The sequence below is a fragment of the Setaria viridis genome, chromosome 8 (assembly GCF_005286985.2).
Source record: "Setaria viridis chromosome 8, Setaria_viridis_v4.0, whole genome shotgun sequence".
Classification (NCBI taxonomy): Eukaryota; Viridiplantae; Streptophyta; class Magnoliopsida; order Poales; family Poaceae; genus Setaria; species Setaria viridis.
In genome coordinates, this window is record NC_048270.2 from 31,390,021 (window position 1) to 31,404,863 (window position 14,843).

The window sequence follows — 14,843 nt, forward strand, 5'->3', positions numbered from 1 at the left end:
TATGACATTTATTACAAACATAAAAACGGTCAAGTGCTTCTGCTGCCACAAAAATATTAACGACCGTTACGAGTTTCAACGCTCTTCAAAATGCAACAATGAACATAAGAGAAATAATTGAAACAACAGTAATATCTAGATGAACTTGAATCAAGCTCAAAAAGTCATTCCAATGCACCTAGCTTAGGTCTTGTCTCAGCAGATGCTGAAGACGCTCAGGAGAAGATGTTGGAGCTAAAGACGGAGTTTTCCTTTCCCTATGACAAGCAGAATTATAGACAGTCTTTAACCAACAGGTCAAAGCTGTCTTTCTTTCTTTCCTGATAGAGATATATTTGGCCTAACTCCATTATATACCTATGCTTCCTGTGCTGAAGCACCAATCACAACCTCAAGGTGGCTACAGTAGCGCTAGACTGTCAAATAAACTTGAAATGGTGGCAGAGCAACGGGACAATGATCTAGGAAAAAGGTTCAAGTAACCAGCAGGAAAACCCAGATAAAAGAAAGAGCTTTCATCATAGAGATTTTAAGCTAGAAATTGCAGTGCTAGATCAGCTATTGCTATCAGTAACAGATCTGTTTGACTCATGCACTTGATATTCCCGAATAACTCTGCAGATTCATTCAATGCGTTGGTTGTACAGATCAAGTTCTGAGAATTCAGTTAACATACCGGTTGTCTGCCATCAACGTGGTACCAGATTTCTCACAATTGTTTAGCATGTTTCCAAAGATTGGAGCACCAGGAATTGGAACATGGTGTGCCACTCTGCCTGCATTCGTCACTGATGAGATACCAGAGTTTCTAGCAGGGGCTAAGTACGAAAAACCATCTGCAAGACTCAGCAGAGAGGATTTGTCGATTTAGCTCGTGTGCTTGCCGGCAGCTAGCGGAGGAACGGCGATGGGCGATTGGCCAGTAGCGGCGTGTGGGGTTTTGGGTTGGGTCGCCTGCCCGCAACATCGATTCGAGCGAACTCGCCGTATTCCGCAATCGCCAGGGAAGAGACCGGCCGGCGTCGTCGTCGTCGTTTCGTTCCACCGATGGACGATCGACCTGATCCGCGACGACGACGAGCGCGCGGCGCCAAGGCGCTGGTAGACCCGGGCGTGTTCCTGCGTGGCGCTCTCTAGGCCGCCGCGAGCGCGCGTTGCTGCAGGCAGTGGGCATGGGCGCCGCCTGCGATGCTGATGGTGTCGGCGACCGAGACACGCGGATCGAGTAGCATCAACCAACGTCGCCGAGCGTGGCGTACGTCCATCATTAGGACCCTGCACGACGGACGTGCCGGGGAATTAATGCGTGGGCGCGTCATCGTGAGTTCCTGACGTGAGCCGCGATCTGGGAACTGAATCACTGATGGATAATCCGCCGCTGTGCACCGTACCGCGTGTCCCGTCCCGCCGCGCGCCGCGGCGTGGCGCACGAGCAGGCCCTCATCCTAGCTCATCACCGCGAGCTAAGCTAGCAGTTTTCCCCCTCGCCGTCGTTCTTGTCGGCTGCCACAAGCCCATGGCGCCGCCGCCGACGAACTCTGGCCGCGGTATGGTACGGTGTAGGACTAGAACGCGCGAGGAAAACGTGCCGTGCCGTTGCCGGGCGCTGGGCTGCGCGCGCTGCTAGCTCGTGCACGTCAAGGCCGCGTGCCCAACGAAGCCCACGCACGGGCGACTTGGGCGAGTCCCTCCCTGCGTCAGGGCGGTCTACGACGCGCGGTCACAACTTCATGGTGACTCTGGCTCGGCTTGTCCGCGACATCCATCTGGAGCAGGTCGGCGACTTCGAAGCCGAGGAGTGTTTGTTTATCACAAGACCTCCTGCACGCGGTGAGGTCAACCAGTCGCTGGCGAGTAGTGACACGCGGTGGCCTCTCGTTCCATCACAAATTCACAATACCGTCGGACTCGGACCAAGCTTCTGCTAGTGCTGGCCAAGGAAACGAATGATATGCTACTGCAATTTCCGTTTGAGATCTATTAGAACGTGAAAGGGCAGCTGATTTCCACCGGCTCCAGAGAGACTCTGCATATAAAGAACTGCAAGCTGCGCTGTTTTCCACCGGGGCTCGCCAGCACCAAGAGGCCAGTCCCGAGACTGTCAAAAGACCGGCCGAAATAGACAATGAGAAATTAAAATTATAAGCTATGGAGTAAAAATTAAAACAACGCGAGCTATTAACGGCGCTAGAGATCTACGACGGTGTGAGACTGTATACAAAGCACTGACGCGTCAGTTTGTTATAGTGTACCGATTCCCCGTTGTCTTGTATGCTCCATGGATTATTAATTCTACCTTAGCAATACGTAACAAAGGACAAATCATTTATTGGGCATAGGACAAGATGCGCGTCCAAATAAATACACAACAAAGGACAAATCATTCATTGGGCATACCAAACTACACTCACGCAGAACACAACACCCACTACGTCAGAAATGATTTCTGGTGGCAGGTATATGGGCTCTATGTTGGCGGGCGGAGCAACCGCCAAAGCACCCACCACCACAGTGAGCTTATTGTGCTGGCAGGTGGTTAGGTAGCCCGTCAGCACAGTGATTTTTAATAATGAAAAAAAGGTTAGTAAGTCGTCGTACGCCTGTACGCCGCCGTATTCGCGTCGCTCGTACGCCGGCGCCGCTTCACGTCGAGCGCTAGCTGCTGCTGCGTCTCCTTGCTGCTTCGTATTTGGCATGGCCGCTGTTGCGCTCGAGCGCTAGCTGGTGTCGCATCGTCGTCGTCATCGCCCCACTTGCTCCACGCTTGGCCCGAGCGCTAGCTGCTGCTACTACGTCACCCCGCAGCTTCGTTGTTCCGCGCTTTGGCCCGGCCGCTGCTGCGTCGCCTCGCTGCTCCGCGCTTGGCCCGGCTGCTGCTGCACTTGAACATGCTGCTGCGTCACCCTGTTGCTCCGCGCTTGGCCCGACCGATGTTGTCGCCCGCGACGAGCTCCCCACGGCCGCCTGCACCGCCCTGCCCCTTGGCCCTTGGAAGATGAAGTGAGACGAATGGAAAAGTAGAGAGGGAGAGGGAAGGGATAGGAGTGGATGGATGCAGGGAGAGGAGGTTCGGGTTAATGGGAGAGCTTGAGTTTTGAGATACGGATTGCTGACGTGGTGGAATGTTTTTCTTTGATAACCTTATGACGAATTTTTGGGCGGCTAAACGATTTTATATGGAAAAGTTGTCGACTATAAGATTATCTAATCTAAATCTACAACTTTGGTATAAAGTTCGTATTCATTCGAGATCGTCTGAGAAAGTTTGTACTCAAAAAATACATCTTTGAAACTCAATTAAGCTTGGCATAAAAACATAAAAAAATAGATTCGTACTAATAATAGCCTGTTGTACACGTACGCGTCACGCTCGTCACAAGTCACGTGATTTTGCACACGAAAATACGCGCGGGCTGTCCGTGCGTGTAGCAATGATCTCCTTCTCTCTCATTTGCACCTATTTTGTTTAGAGAGGAAACTCCTATATTTAATTAAAGCAACCTCTCCTTTGACTTATTAATATGGTACTAAAAAGTTGTGCATGCTTTGAAATTTTTAAATTGGATCACACGTGCGCCTAAATCCAACAGTACATATATGCATGGCATCGTAACAATTAAGACCCCGTTTGGATACACAATGCTAAACTTTAGCACAGTGCTAAAGTTTAGCACACTCAAATGGAGTGCTAGAGTTTAGCACTTGGGGTTGTTTGGATACAGTGCTAAAGTTTAGCACATTAGGTGAGAAATGACTACATTGCCCTCATTTATGATTGGCTTGGGGAAAGTGGAGAGGAGAAAGAGGGGGGCAGCAGGGGAAAAAATGGACTTGGGACCACTTTTAGCACCCATTAGCATCTTTTAGCACCCTTTGGGTATGCTAAAGAAAATGGGGGTGCTAAACTTTAGCACACCCCTTTTAGCATCCCTGTTTAGGAGCCCAAGTGCTAAAAGGTGCTTAAAAAGTGGGGTGCTAAAGTTTAGCACCCCCTCTCCAAACAGGACCTAAGTTGTGCATGACAGGTCTTTCTCTTCTCGACTTGCGTATCTACTAGTTAATGGAGAACAAACTACTGCATACTAGCTCGTTTCAATTAATTCAACCATTAAAGTACGTTGCTCAGTTTTTTCTCTTCTCGACTTGCGTATCTACTAGTTAATGGAGAACAATGGAGAACAAAGTACTACATACCAGCTCATTTCAATTAATTCAACCATTAAAGTACGTTGCTCATTGGTCAAGTCATTCTGCATACCATATGGCTTTAATTAATTCAACCTGACTTCACTTCACTATGCTGCCGGGTGCTTACCTGTGCTGGCAGGTGCTTTCATGTCGGCACTGCTGACGGGTGCCAATCATATCTGCTAGCACAGTAATTTTCCCATGCTAGTACAAATCGATTTTAGCGTAGTGACCTGAAATGATTTGTAGAACACCATTGCTAGTGGGAGGTCTATTTTGAGCTAGCACAAATGAAGGTCTATGCTACTGGGTGCTCGCCCGCCAGCACAGATAATACTGTGCTGACGAGTGAACCACTGTGAGAAGCCACCAGCCGGGCCTCCCCCTCGCTGGGCAGGCCCCCTCGCCCTTGTCTGTTATAGTTTACCGTTGCCCTTGTATGTTATATACACTTGAAATGTATAGCAGAAGTGAGTGGAATGCTGTTTTTGACAAGTCCTGCATAGTCAGTAGCTGGACTGCCTGAGCAACTGGATAACCGGAGATGCACGATGGGTCCGCTCCTTTGCATATGCTGAGTACATGGCAAGAGAGAATCTGTGGTCGACGACAAACAGGCAGCTACTTGTTCATTCGTCGCCTCTCCGTAGGACAGACCGTATCAGCAGTAGAATTGAATGGGCTATTCTGCAAAGGCAAAAGTCACTTAGGACATTATTAACTAAACTAGTAGCCATGCCTTGTGAGTGGTAGGAGTGCGAGTATAACCGCCATGCCTTGTCTCGAGAGACTCTACATTAAGAACTGCAAGCTGCGCTGTTTTTCCATCAGGGCTCGCCACAGTATCAAGAGGCCAGTCCCGAGATCTACGACGACTGTCTCGAGACTGTCAAAAGACCGGCCGCAGTAAACAATGAGAAATTAAAATTATAAGCTATGCTGAGCTGTTTATTGTCCGTGAGGTGTTTTTTTGAAAATTTCACTCGGATTGTTTCTTGAGAGTCTCGCTGTGTTTATTGGTCATCCGTATACACCCGGCCACTAGTTCGAGAATCTCTCATCTTACGCTTGCTTGGTTTTGGAGCTTAATGTCCAACATAAAACTTATGCCCGGTGATTTATTGAATAGTTTCTCTAGAAACAAATTGCATGGAGTTGGGAGTACTGGACGGCTGGATAGAAACAATTTGCATTCTTTCTCTGTTCCCAAAGTTGATTTCAAATTAACAACTTTTGCTTGTACTACGATTAGTTATACAGCTGCAGTAATATTGATGCATCAATCACTGATGACATTAAATATTTGTGCGCTCAGCAGGGAGGAAAGCTTTTGTGTGCGCTCAGCAGTGTGATTCACCCGGCCAGCTCGTCTGACAAGCAGACAGACACTACTCCAATCACTGATTTAGAGAGATTTTTTGCTTGTTTTCAGCCACTGATTTCAAATATTTGTTTTCCTTGTTTTCAGCTCTTCTCGTTTCCTATACTTGTGGAAGATAATTCGTTTGTTAATCTACAAGAGTAGAACAACTAGCTGTTGGCTGTGAAGTAGTGCTGTGATTGCTAGATCATGGGCGGGAGCTCATATTTTCTTAGCTTAGCTAGCTTGTCCTCAAACTCGTCAGCCTCCGCCAGCTGGATGTCCGAGCATGCTCCGACCTGTATACTAAGAACATGGTGGTACGAATTGCACGTGACGCCGCTCGAGATCTACGGCGTTGTGCAGAGACTGTCTACGGCGTTGTCTTGTACGCTCCCTCTCGATTATTCTCGATTATTAATTCTAGCTACTTTAGCAATTAGGGGATGTTTGTTTCCACCTTGCTAAACTTTAGTTGCTAAAATTTAGCAATTTTTAGCTGCTAAATTGCCAAACACTCTTGCTAAAACTTGCTAAAGTTGCTAAAATTTAGCACTTTTAGCTGCTAAACTGCCAAACACCCTTGCTAAAACTTGCTAAAGTTGCTAAAATTTAGCAACTTTTAGCTGCTAAACTGCCAAACACCCTTGCTAAAACTTGCTAAAGTTGAGTTGCTAAAGTTTAGCACTTTAGCAAGTTTTTGGTTGCTAAAACTTGGTAAAAGGTGGGCTGGACAACCTATACCCCTCATTTATTGCTTGTCTCCCCTCTCCTGCGTACCTTTAATAAGGGTAGATAGGTCTTTTTACAGCTCATTAAATGCCTTTTAGCAAGAGTATCCAAACAGCTTTTGCTAAAATTTAGCAACTAAAGTTTAGCAAATTTTAGCTGCTAAACTTTAGCAAGAGTAACTAAATAGGGCCTAGTACATTATGCGTGCATGTGACTTTTTCTGCGTGCTGGGATAAGACACACGTGCAAATAAATACACTACAAAAGACAATAATCATTGGACAAGTAAAACATATGTATGATTCTGACTCGTACGCCACTCGAGATCTATGTATAATTCTGATTCGTACGCCACTCGAGATCTAGGACGACTGTCAAAAGACCGGCCGCAATTAACAATAATGAGAGAATAAAATTATATTAAGCTATGGAGTTTGCAGCTAGCTCCTCTCTAGACCTAAACAACGCGAGCTAATTAAAATTGTAGCACTACTATCATTTGATTATTAATCTTCTACATACTAACACACAACGGCAACTTGCTACTCCTGGATCTACTCCTATATAGGGAGGGAGTGGCTTCCTAGCTTCCCACTGCACTCGCCCTCCATCGCAGGCGCATTTCTCGTCACTGCATTCTTCTACCGACGCCTACGCTACGTTGAGGTGAGCACACTCCTTCCACATTTCGATTGATGTAGGAGTAAGAGTACGAATAGTAGCTAATAACGTACCTAATCTGTGCTTATGGATGCATGGTTTGCTACTACTAGCAGGCACTAAGCTCCAGCCATGGCGGCCGTCTTGGATGCCATGGTACCCTACGTTCTGAAGCTCATCACGGACATGGCTGAAGAGGAGGTGTCCATGCTCCTAGGAGTCTCCAGCGAGATCACCCGGCTGGAAGGCAACATGGAAGGCATCCAAGTCTTTGTCGCGGACGCTGAGAGGAGGCGCATCACTGACAAGAGTGTGCAGAGATGGGTGAGGAAGCTCAAGGACGCCATGTACGACGCCACCGACATCATAGACCTGTGCCAACTCGAGGCGGCAGACAAGCAGAGGGGGTCTACTGAAGACGGCAGCATTGTGAAGAAGAAGGTGTCAACGGGTTGCTTCCAGCCGTTGCTCTTCTGCCTGCGCAATCCCGTGTCCGCCCACGAGATAGGCAGCCGCATCAAGGAGCTGAATCAGCGACTGGATGGCATCCACAAGGAGGCACCCAGTTTAAACTTCATTATCAACCTCGGTTCCAACCAGGAGCCGAGGATGCTAACTGATGCTGAAAGGTCTATGCAGAAGACGACATCTGAGTTCAATGAGTCAGCCATTGTTGGGGAGAAGATCGAGCAAGATACAAGAGAGCTTGCACAGTTACTTATCACCAGTGGCCTCCACGATATCAAGGTGGTGTCCATCGTGGGCATAGGTGGCATGGGAAAGACCACCCTTGCCCAGAAGATCTTCAACGAGGTAACCTTCCAAGAGCACTTCAAAGTGAAGGTATGGCTCAGCATCACCCAGCACTTCGACGAGATTGAGCTGCTCAAGACAGCAATCGAGCATGCTGGTGGAGTCTATGGAAGGACTCAAGACAAGACGCTCCTCACGCAGACGCTCACCGACACCTTGTCCACGGGCAGGTTTCTCCTCGTCATGGACGATGTGTGGAGTGACCAAGCATGGAGTCATGTTCTTAGTGTCCCAATCAGAAATGCAAGCAAGAAACAACAGGGGAACTGGGTCCTAATCACTACAAGATTAGAAGACCTGGCCCAACGGATGGGAGCCTCCTTCTACCAACACCATGTCAGCCCACTGAATGAAGAGGACGCTTGGTCCCTGCTCACCAAACAGCTGCCGCCATCTCCTAATCAGGTTAGTTAAACATACTGTTTTACTACTGTTAAACATACTGTTTTATTCTTTGCAATCAAGTGAACAGTCAGTTAAGCATACTGTTTTACTAATTCAGTAGTACCCCACGTACTTTTGTCTGTACTATTAAATACACTTAAATCCTTCTTATAAAAGGACGCACGCACCACACTCACATTACACTATGCTTTTTTCTCAAACTAGAATTTGATTAAGTGAGGAATACACAACTGCTCTTGAGAATCTTTTATTTGGAACCAGAGGAGTCTTCCGTTCATGGACTATTAGAATGTGACTGGTTCAAATAAAATGAAATACCAAATTCCTAAACATTGTCTGTGTGCTAAATTCGATGTGGTCATGAAACATCCGTCTCTCTAAATCTATTAATAATTTTGAAGAAATCATTATTAAGATTTAGAAAACTATTTAGCAATCCATTCTCCTGCATAGGTTAGTAATTTTAATAGTTGTACGTTCATTCTAAAGAGTCATAAGTATTAAAAATTTGATGGATTTGGGGGGCCATAACTAAACAAAATTCACTACAGCTAGAAAAGTTTTATGTTGGCAGCAAAAAGAGGTTTGTGCTGGCGGATTTCGCACATGCAGCAACCTTCTACCAACCCAAATGCCTATTTGCCGCTGGCAGGTGCTTGCCCACCAGCATAGATGGTTCTGTGCTGGCGGGGGTGTCTTTAGTCAACCACCACAGATGTTCTGATGGTAGTATGGTTACAGTAGTTGCCAGCACAATGCTTTTTGTACTGGCTGGTGCTTATTGAAGGGGCCATGACACCCTAATGCTAAGGAGGGGGAAGGGGTGTGAATTGGGTGTTCTAAAAACTAAGGCTCCAAGCACATGTAAAAATATATTTCAATTTCTATCTAGATGTGCACTAGGTTTTTATATGTGTTGCTATCTCAACCACAAAAGAGTTTTGTACTATAGATTCCAATCCTATAAACTAGACATGGCAGTTCTAGCAAAGTTAAACATAGAAAGTAAAGTGCAATAAAAAATGTGGAAGGTAAAGGGGTAGAGAATGCAAACTTCCTGCATGGTGACACAATAATTTTTACCAAGGTATCGAAAAGTAAAGGTTTCCACTAGTCCTTGTTGTTGGAGCCCCTCTCAAGGGATTGCCCACACGGTGTATAAGCTCCTCCGTCAAGTAACTCCATGGGAAACCCGATGTGGGCCTTCCCCACGTGCAAGTGGATCTCCACTTAGCCTCTCTTGGATTCTCCTCGTCGGCCTTTATCACTTGGTAGAGCTTTGGCAAAGGACCTCTCCTTCCTTTCACATGCACCGGCAGCCACTCCACAAAATATGGTTGGAGGGTCTCACAAGACTTACAAGCCCCGGGTTTACAATTCTTGATGTGCACAAGGCTAATCACTAAAGCAATGCGCTAATAGGCCTAAGCTTGCACTAATCCCAACCTAAGTCTTATGCTAATTACCTTAATAACCATGTTTAAAATTACATGAAACCATGAAAACTTACAAATCACCTTGCAAAATATAATAAACACCCTTGTATTTGGTGTTTTTGGAGCTTTTCCCGAGCTCCTCTTGAGCTGGCTCCAAATGGAAGGTTGGCTAGGAAAAAAGCTATCCGCGAGCATATTTGAGCAGCATGTGTGTTGGTGGGCCACCTAACCGTCCGTCAACACAGATGCACCCCCATTTGATCTGGCGGGTGCTTGCGGGCTGGCCTTTGGCATCTTTGTTCTAGCGGGTGCGAATCCTACCCACCAGCACATTAATTTCCATGTGTGAGAACACATCGTTTCTAGCTTAGTGATTGATTCTCTATATATAACATATATATATTATATATATAACATAATACCCATCTAAATACTCTAAAACCATTGCATTATTTGTTCTGATTATTCTACATGTTTTTTCTATATATTATTATGCTCGCTGCTTCCGACATGCATGTGTTTACATGGTCTGCATAATGGCATGCTCTATGCACATATACATTGCGTTGCTTTGAATACTATCAATAATGGAAGACATGAGTAATTTATTAAAAATTACTTTGAACATGAGTAATTTATTAAAAATAAACGTATATGGGGAGTACTTTGGTTATTTTCTTCATAATGGCAGATGCAGGTGGTTTAGATGTAGACATAGGGGTTTACTTTAGATTTTTTTAATAATTAAAGAGGCGGTCAATATAGACCAAAATTTAGGGGTTGAATTACATTATTTATAACATACTCCCACCATCCTGAAGTACAAAGGCATCCTAGAGATTATAGCACAAACAATTTTTATTTCCTTAAATTGCATGTAATTATTAAGGAAAGCAGAATGCTATTGGTTTCTAAAATTGGCTAATGGAATTGAAAGCTACTGGTTTTGACAAAAGCAGAATACCACGTCCACTCGCCCATCACCCTTGTGAGATAGGCCGGCACAAGTAGAGCGAAGCTACTACTAAAAACAAACGAATCATGCAATGGACCCGCTTTTGAAAGACATCCAATGCCAAAAAGAACCTTAGCATATTGGCCATCCAATTATTCTTCCTGAGTAGAGAGTGAAAAGAATTCATATTAGTCGTTAATTAAAAATCGTACCTATGGGATCTTGCAATTAAACTTCATGTTAATTTAAATAAAAATGCACTCACACAAGCACGGAATTCATTTTTCTGGACTGTTGACAGAGTGATTACCTAAGAGATGTCGGGATGAAAATTGTCAGAAAGTGTGATGGCTTACCGCTGGCTGTCAAAGTGATGGGAGGATTGCTAAGCACGAGGTCCAGAAGTGAGCGTGCGTGGGAGGCTGTTTTGAACCATCATGCATGGTCAGTTGCTGGATTGCCCAAGGAGCTGGACAGCCGAATCTATTTGAGTTATGAGGATTTGTCTTCCCAACAGAAGCAGTGCTTCCTTTACTGTTCACTTTTCCCAAAAGGTACATATATTGAGATGCGTCATGTTATTCCCATGTGGATTAGTGAGGGATTCATCCAACCTCATGCGGACAGAAGTAGTTCACATGATGACCAACTAGAAGAAATAGCAGCCGAGTACTACCAGGAGTTAATCACCAGGAATCTTATAGAACCGCAAGGATCTAATCGTTTAACTAGGTACAGATGCACAATGCATGATGTGGTGCACTCGTTTGCTGAATTTATGGCAAGAGAAGAGTCACTTGTGGTGCAGGACATGCAAGTTGCCAGTGGTATTAATGATAGTCTTGTTCGTCGCTTGTCCATAGGACCAACCAATTTGGTACCTAGATTGGCTGCTCTACAAAAACAAGAGTCAGTAAGAACACTATTTATAAATTCCGAGATCAACTTTGAGCTGAGTGATTTGTTGAATAGTTTCTCTAGGCTAAGGGTATTGTTTATAGATGGTGGAGATTGTGATAGGTTGGTTGCTTCCCTACATCAGTTGAGGCACCTAAGATACTTGGGATTAGTGGAAACAAATATATCGAGGCTGCCAGACGACATCGCCAATATGAAGTTCCTACAACATATTGAGCTTCGAGGCTCTGTACATTTGGTGAATCTTCCTAGAACCATTATACAACTAGTGCATCTCAGAACTCTTAATATGTATGGTTCGAATGCCAATTTGGTAATACCCAAGGAGTTTGGTGGGTTAAGAAATCTAAGGTCACTTTATGGGTTCCGGGTACACATGGACATGGATGGGGGCTGGTGCAGCTTGGAAGAGATAGGGCCACTTTCTAAGCTTAGGGATCTTACTTTACATGGTCTCGAGAAAGTATCCGCCAGCTCGTTGGCTGAAACGGCCAAGATTAGAAGCAAGGAGCACCTTGAGTACATGGAATTACAATGGAGTAGCAGTGGTTGCATGGAATTGAGGAATGAGATCGAGAAGCAACAACAGCAGCAGGTAGTGGAAGAGGTATTGGAGAAGCTCTGCCCACCACCCCGCATTGACCATTTAATTATTGAAGGATACTTTGGTCGCACGCTACCAAATTGGATGATGGTAGTGGAAGCATGTGCCTTTAAGAGCTTAAGCATTTTGAAGCTGCAGGACCTGCCTTGCTGCACCAAACTCCCTGACGGTTTGTGTCAGCTCCCTTGTCTGAAATTGTTATACATTGAAGATGCACCAGCCATCAAGAGCATCGGGTCCGAATTCCAGGCATCAGCAGCTTTTCCTAATCTGACACATCTTGTTCTGAAAAGCTTGTGCGAATGGGAGGAGTGGGACTGGGAGGAGCAGACTGTGGATGTGACTGCAGGCACCATGGCCATGCACGCTCTCGAGTATCTGCAGCTCACAAGATGCAAGCTGAGCTGTTTTCCACCGGGGCTTGCCAACAACAAGAGGCATGCTCTAAGAGAGCTGGTACTGAGTGAGCTGAGCAACCTGGCATCTGTGCAGAACTTCCCTTCTGTTGCGTTACTTGAGGTGTCCGACTGCCCCAAGCTCAAGAGGATTAGCGACCTCCCCAGTTTGCACAAGATTAGGATCATCCGTTGCCCGAGTGTGGAGGTGTTGCAAGGTGTCCCTGTACTCGACAGCATGTTGCTGCATGACGACACCATGGAGACACTTCCCGGATATCTGCAAGCTGTACAACCAAGGTTTCTCGACCTAGGTTGCAGCAAGGAGCTATACGAATCCCTATCACCAGGTAGCTCCGAGTGGAGCAAGATCCACCATATCGGAAAACACGATATTGGCTACATCGAAGATTCAGATGAAGATTCCGATGCAGATTCAGAAGAAGATTGAAGACTGCATGTCTTGATGGAAAGATAGCCTATGCGTTCAGGTAACTCGCATTATTCTTTCTCTATGCCCAAAGTTGATTCTAGATTCCCAACTGTTGTTTGTACTCCTATTCCTTATCTATATCCACAGTAATCTCCATGGATCGTTACATCAATTACTGACACGTCAAATATTTGTGCCATCGACAGGGAGGAAAGCTTTCGTTTGACCAGGCGCAGACGCAGACGGGCATCGTATAACCAGAGATGCTTGATGTTGTCCGCTCCTTTGCTGAGTACATGCAAGAGAAGAATCTGCGGTGGTGGTCGATCGACAACAAGCAGGCAGCGACTTGTGGCGGTGGTGGTGGCAGCGGCATGCTTGTTCGTCGAATCTCCTTAGGACAGACCGTATCAGCACTAGAATATTATTAACTATAAGTTCTAACCAGAGAGGTGATTGTTGGCTACGGGTATTGTACATATATCAAATATGCCTCTGTATCTGCATGATAATTCATTTGTTTAATGTTAATCCTGTACACCTGGTTTAGAATTGCACATCATAATTTTTTTAATGAAATGTCAAATATATGGATACAACTTCCATAGAAATTTCAAAGTTTTCACTAAACTTACTGGTAGCAAGTGTGCGTTCTGTGTGATCAAGAGCAAGAAACAGCAACACATTCGTATCTACAAGTAACCTGGTGCAGGTGCCAGAACCAAACTCAAGCATTGAGGATTGTCTGTTTCGCCTCACTCGGACATTCTGACCTCTGCTTCTAAAGAGGCAACCGCGCAAACTTCTGCTCTCCCAAGTCCTTGTGTACACTTGCTTGAAACACGGAAGAAACCAAGGAAACAGAATGGATATCTGACAACAAAGCTGAGCAATACTGCCCTGCTTCAGCAGGGTGTAGGGCCTCTTGTTTCTTTTATTTCTTCGGTGTTACTCCTTCCAAATTCAAATTGCAGGTCGTTTGACCTTTCTAGGATCATAGATATTATTACGCATCTACACATAGTGTATATCTAGTAGAAGAACCAAAACGACCCATTTGGAGTAATATTAATTTTGAAATACTTTCATGAAACGAAGAATTGATACATTATCATCCTACGAGGTTCTTGTTTGGAACCATCTAGAGTTATAATTTGAAACCACCTCCGATAATATATGTCGTCCCCATGGTTTTTTCTTGGAACCATCTAAAACAATTTAGTTCATTTCCTGCAGTTCTTGTTTGACAGCTGATTAGAATTGTCAACAAAGTTACCTCAGACTACCCTTGAGAAACCATTAGAGACAAGCCATACAATGTGATGTTCACAGTAGTATATTTTTCCAAGGAAAGCCTTATCTTGCTTGCTAATTCATAGCAGAAGCTCTATAGAATTTTTTTTATACAAGCATGTACACGTGCAAGTGTTAATCATATTTGTCATTAAGAAACCTTAAATTAATTGTTGGCAGGTCGGAATTGGGATGGAAATTCTTAAAGGAGGACTGTTAAGCACCAAATATCCAAGCGAGAGTGGGTGGAAGGCTCTGCTGAAATGGACTGCCTCAGGAGCTAGTGAAGCAGTGGAGGTTTCAACCTCCAGAGAGAGAAACTGTCACGCCCGGTTTTAAAGGCAAAACCGAATGCTACCTATATGTATGCCAGGATCTAGTTTCATACATATAGTGACATCATCAGTGAATAACAGCAACAGTATCACGTAAAAGAAACATAAATAAGACTTACAAGATTATCAGAGATACACAGCTAAAACATCAGAAACAGATGCTCCAAACTTCACAGGCAATCGTCTGGGGGTTGCGTACGCCTAGAACTCAGCATCATCTTCATAACTTCACACAGCTTCTTCTTCTGAGCAGCGATAAGTAAGGGTGAGTACACTTATGTTTGGTACTCAGCAAGGCCACAAGAAATAACCAGAA

The 14,843-nt window shown here is 45.1% G+C and overlaps 1 protein-coding gene across 2 annotated transcripts; it reads left to right on the forward strand.

Annotated features, from left to right (window-relative positions):
• Positions 1-6,837: 6,837 nt before the first annotated feature.
• On the forward strand, positions 6,838-13,489 carry LOC117866913 (putative disease resistance protein RGA3). Of its 2 annotated transcripts, none has more exons than XM_034751208.2 (4): positions 6,838-6,946; positions 7,054-8,158; positions 10,851-12,957; positions 13,106-13,489. In XM_034751208.2, exons 2-3 carry the CDS (start codon positions 7,073-7,075, stop codon positions 12,915-12,917), a joined length of 3,153 nt encoding a protein of 1,050 aa, XP_034607099.1. In that variant the 5' UTR covers positions 6,838-6,946; positions 7,054-7,072; the 3' UTR covers positions 12,918-12,957; positions 13,106-13,489. The 2 variants fall into 2 exon arrangements, with proteins under 2 accessions (XP_034607099.1, XP_034607100.1); XM_034751209.2 differs by having other exon boundaries at positions 6,883-6,946; positions 7,057-8,158.
• Positions 13,490-14,843: the final 1,354 nt, after the last annotated feature.